Raw genomic sequence first — 4893 nt, 5'->3', positions numbered from 1 at the left:
TTCAAAGATTGGTTGAAACCGATGTATTTTTTATTTCTTTCGTTGATTTATTTAGGGAAAATGAAAAATATAGAAAAATATTGGGTTTTATAAGAGACGTGTAGAGATTGGTTTTTTATTTGTAAATTTTGTAGTTGGTTTTGACATCGTCAAATTTGGGAAGATTGTTATGATTGAACCCTTTGATTTAATGATTTTAAGACTATTAATTACATTTGCAGAGTTCTTATCGACACTGGTGAAGATCTACCTTAAACTCAGTCTTAGATATCTAAATATATTGAAGATCAATTCATTTTGAAGTACAAAACCAAGATAAAGCTAAGAAGTTTGCATTCAATATAATAACTAAAGTATTATGAAAAATGAAGTTTTGTTTGATTCCGTTGTTTCTTTCTCTTTTAATTGATATAGTGCTAGGAATCGTAAGGCTAGCATAAATTGGACTTATTGGTTGAAAAACCTTGTCTTGAACTAATTGTTTTGTTTTTGTTTAGCTAGTTTTTCGCTAGCTTTTATTTCAATTTGCCGTTCGAAAAAAGAAAAGTATTATGTTTTCACCGAGTATATCAAATCTATTCTAGATTAGTATTTATGTAGTACTCATTCTAGGCTTTCATATACTTTTGTGCATGAGTTTTGTGAGATCAAAAAGTTTTAGCTTTCATAGAGAAATCAGAGAATGTGCTAATAAACTGTGATTTTTTACACTTTATTCTCTTTGTTCAGAAATCGTAATTAATAAATATTTTATGTTCACCTATATTCAGTTATTAGTGTTTTATTCTTGATTTGGACTAACAACAAGCGTGTTGGTTCTGACCAGTCCGATATAAGCATAAAACGATTGAAGATTGGATAGACTCATTTTCGATCTCTCAAATGTGCAAAAGACATAAATAACTTCACCCTAATAATCAAATTTAGTCATAAAACACTTATCCAATATAGAACCATCCCATGTAACCTTAAGGACCAATCCTCTCGTTGTTACTAATCAATCAACACGTATCATGATCACAGTTTACATAAAACTAAATTCATCAAACAACAACCTCACGATCCAAATCACAATTTTAACTTTGTATTAAAAACTTACTAGAAAGTCTTCGCAACACTTTATTTATTTGTAAATGGAGTTTTCTCCATCATCTCCATCTCTCTTTGTTTTACATTATTATGTGGTCGACTGGTTTTATACAAGACACTTGCCAAACCAAGCCACAAGATCCTCATGCGCCTCTTTTGCACACTTCACCGCGATTTCATCATCATCTTTCCATCTGACAGTCCAACCGTGCGAAACACCATTATATATCTTCACAAAATGATCAATCTGCAGACCAACATAAATTTATATATCCTTCCCTACGTGTTCATATGTTGGATCCATGTTCTAACAGGTTGTACTGCGATTGGCATGCATTGGACTAGGGGTGACAGTTGATGACACGACATGACAAAAATATACGACACGAAACGAAATTGGGACGAAACTGAAATTTGAATTTGTGTTCATGTCAAGTGTAAAAAACATGATGTCGTGTCTTGTCGTGTTTGTGTTCAAAATTCGACACGAAATTGACACGATTTAACATTTATTTGTCGTGTTTTTCGTGTTTTCGTGTTATGTATGATTAAATATTAAGTAAATTAATTAATTGGTATTTTACTGTATCGTTGTCGTGTCGTGTCGTGATTGTCGTTTTTTAATTTGTTCGTTTTCGTGTTAGTCAAAAAAACACAACATCTTGTCGCGTTCGTGTTATAAAACTTTGTCGTATTGTGTCGTGTCAGACAAAAACACACGACACAATGACCCGATTTGCCACCCCTACATTGGACTATGTTTGGCATGCATTAGACTAAAACAGTCTGTTGTTAATCGGAAAAAATCAAGAAAAAGTGCCCCACACAAAAAAGTGGGATACGGACTCACATCCTACTAATATTTTTTCTATTACAACATTCTACATTCAATTTTTTTGCTTATTGTGACATTATATTTTGTAAAAATATGCCCAATCATAACATTGTACTTTCTTTATTTTTTTCTTATTAAGACATTAATTTTGAATATTCTACCCAAATACCATTGTATTTTCAATTGTTTTCTTACTAGGACATTATATTTTGAAATATCTACCCAATTATTGCAGTGAAACAGAAAATTGATTTGTATTTACTATTTAAATGACCTTGCTAAAACTGATTAAATTTTCAAAATACAATGTTGTCACTAGAAAATTAAAGTAGGATAAAATTACAATTATAAACAAATCAATGGACGTAGATTGCTCTTTAATTATATTTAACTAAAGGTGAAAGAAAAGTTGTACACTTTACAATAGCTAGAAGAAGTTACCTCCGGTTTTGCTTCTAAAGCAAGCTCAAATTCTTTGACAAGTTCTGGTGGAGACATTTTGTCAATCTCGGCACCCAGTATTGCAATAGGAACCTTAACCCCTAAAAACCATCATATCAATAAGAAAAAAATTCAAAAAAGATCATAAATTACAGAAAATTAACCTTTTGATTTAGGTTCGAAGAATTTAAACATGTACACGTTTCTAGAAATGAGGGATAATGATAAATGTTATTGAATGAAACATACCCTTGATATCATCTAAAGTGACAAATGAAGGATGCAAGAGAGCAGAAACTTGTATTTCAGCCTTTTTTGCTAGCTCAACAACCACCTTGGCTATAAAAAAATATAAAAAAAAAAAAAAACAATTGAGTCGACCAAGCCTGATTTGTTACACAGAAAAAGACAGAACAAGACAGATCAGGACCACCTTGTACTGTGTTTGGTATGTATTAACAAAGTTGATATGAAGCTAGTCTTACCACCCCAACAGAATCCTGCAGCCCCAATTTTAGAGATACCCTTCTCTTTGAGAGCCTGAATAACCGATTTTGCAAATGCTACTGCTTCCACCTACAAAAAGAAAAGAAAAAAAAAAGTATAAATAATGAATGTTATTTGACATTGGAAATCTAGAATTGAAACGATACCATTAATCTATTCATGGTGTTCTTTTTTTTTTTTTTAAGTTCTAAGTAGATATCAGTTCTTACAGAACTTGCTAATTTATATAATTTGAAGTTTAAAACATTTGGAAATGGAAATTTATATAATTTGAAGTTTAAAACATTTGGAAATGGAAAACAATAAAATTTAACTGATAACGAGGTGTGTATTTGAGAAAAAACCAACTGGTGCATGATTCTTTAACCAATCTTTAAGCGGAGAATCAGGATTCGATGGGTCTCCATTGAAGGAGTCTCCATTGAAGAAGTCAGGGACAACTACATAATACCCAGAAGAGGCAATTTTGTCTGCAAGCTTCCTGTAAAATTAAAGTTAAACACCGTAATCTTATTATCCAGAAGGAACTAATGGCCAAATCAATAAATTAAACCATAAAAAGAAGAAATTTGATATAAGGAGTTGTTCTTCAGACAAGGCATACCTCAATTTTGGAGCTCCATAACCTGCACAAAAGATATCACACAGAAACAAATTAGAGCAATCAGATGATCATACAAACTATGATATAAATCTTATGATTGATTACAGCAGTTAGAGTTGGTGAATAAGAATACTAAGAATGGAGTGAAGTTGTGTACCAAAAATATCGGAAATTAGAACAACGGCGATCTTTGAATCAGTGTTCCCTGAAACATAAGAATTGAGAGAGGCGATCTGCACGTCGCCGGATTCACCGCCGGAGGAGAGTGTAGGTGGGTTCTCGCAGCATTCTGGGCCAGACATTGTGGACAATGGAGGAGCTTGTTGAATGCGTGCTCTTGTAACTCAACAAGTGTTTTTGGCAATGGATAGGGTTGGTTAATTGCAGTTTATAAGAAAAGTATTAAGAAAAAAAAATAAAAAAATGGACTCCTCGTACTGTCAGAACTAAAAAAAAATAACTATTCTTATCCTATTGTAAAGAGTAAATTACAGTTTTGGTCTCTTTGGTTTGTCCCAGTTCACAGGTTTGGTCCAACCTTTGAAATTTTGATATGACCCATCCATGTGATTTAAAAAAAATACAATGTCCATCCTTGAGGCATACGGCGTTTATATCAATCTGTCAAACACCATCACATGCCCCTCACATGAGGGGCATTTTTGTCAATTTGCTTGTCTTCTTCCCAAACGGCTATATGAACGCAGGTATTAAAGTTATTTAAACACCATTTCTTCTCAATAAACTTCAGAAAACACTTTCGAAAATTGAATTTGTGAAAAATCGAAGAATGGTAATATGTGTTTGTGGTCGTCCTGCGATTGTACGTACGTCGTGGACAGATGTTAATCCAGGAAGGCGTTTTTGGGGTTGTCCGTCGAATGGCTCACAATGTCCATTTATTGGCTGGTTTGACCCACCGATGTGTCGTAGGTCTGTCGATATCATCCCAGGATTACTGAGGGCAAGAAACAACTTGGAAGCTAGTAGAAGGATTTACAAATACCTCTTTTTCCTGTCTTGGGTTTTTTTGGAGTCGTGTTCTTCATGGGTGATGGTAACGATGATGTAGAGTTGAAGTAGGTGAAACTTGTAGTCCCTGTCTTGTTTATTTTGGTGGGATCCCTTATTTTGGTTGTTAGATGTGTTCTTTCTTTTGGTAGGATCGTTGTGTTGTTTTGTTGGCATTAAGCCATGCTTTTAACAGTAATGTTGTATAATGTATGGGCTTGTTGCATTTAAGACTTTATTTGTGATTGTAATGTTTAAGTGGTCTTTGGTATTAATACAAAGGTTTGTTTGACATAATAGTGCAAGTATAAATGTTCTTAATACCATTAAGATCATTAAGATCATTAAGAGAAAACTACATTATTCAGACCATAACTTAAAACCCTAAAAGTGGAAGCATTAATGT

The 4893-nt window shown here is 33.1% G+C and overlaps 1 protein-coding gene across 1 annotated transcript; it reads right to left on the bottom strand.

The window, feature by feature from the left end:
- Positions 1-963: 963 nt before the first annotated feature.
- Positions 964-3853, bottom strand: LOC145115922 (endo-1,3;1,4-beta-D-glucanase-like). Its single transcript, XM_079052277.1, has 7 exons — positions 3634-3853; positions 3477-3498; positions 3221-3353; positions 2851-2941; positions 2615-2704; positions 2366-2466; positions 964-1336 (listed from the first exon to the last, which is right to left on the bottom strand). The coding sequence occupies exons 1-7, from the start codon at positions 3776-3778 to the stop codon at positions 1196-1198; spliced, it is 723 nt and encodes a 240-aa protein (XP_078908403.1). The 5' UTR covers positions 3779-3853; the 3' UTR covers positions 964-1195.
- Positions 3854-4893: the final 1040 nt, after the last annotated feature.

Source organism: Lactuca virosa, chromosome 5 (assembly GCF_052849685.1).
Source record: "Lactuca virosa cultivar CGN04683 chromosome 5, Lactuca_virosa_CGN04683_v6, whole genome shotgun sequence".
NCBI classification, from domain to species: Eukaryota; Viridiplantae; Streptophyta; class Magnoliopsida; order Asterales; family Asteraceae; genus Lactuca; species Lactuca virosa.
This window is presented reverse-complemented; position numbering and strand designations above follow the sequence as displayed.

Coding starts and splice junctions, on each gene's coding strand:
- LOC145115922 (XM_079052277.1), bottom strand. CDS start 3,778: ATGTCTGGCCCAGAATGCTGCGAGAACCCACCTACACTCTCCTCCGGC. Junction 3,499..3,633: donor TCTAATTTCCGATATTTTTG/GTACACAACTTC, acceptor TCTTTTGTGCAG/GTTATGGAGCTCCAAAATTG. Junction 3,354..3,476: donor TATGGAGCTCCAAAATTGAG/GTATGCCTTGTC, acceptor TTAATTTTACAG/GAAGCTTGCAGACAAAATTG.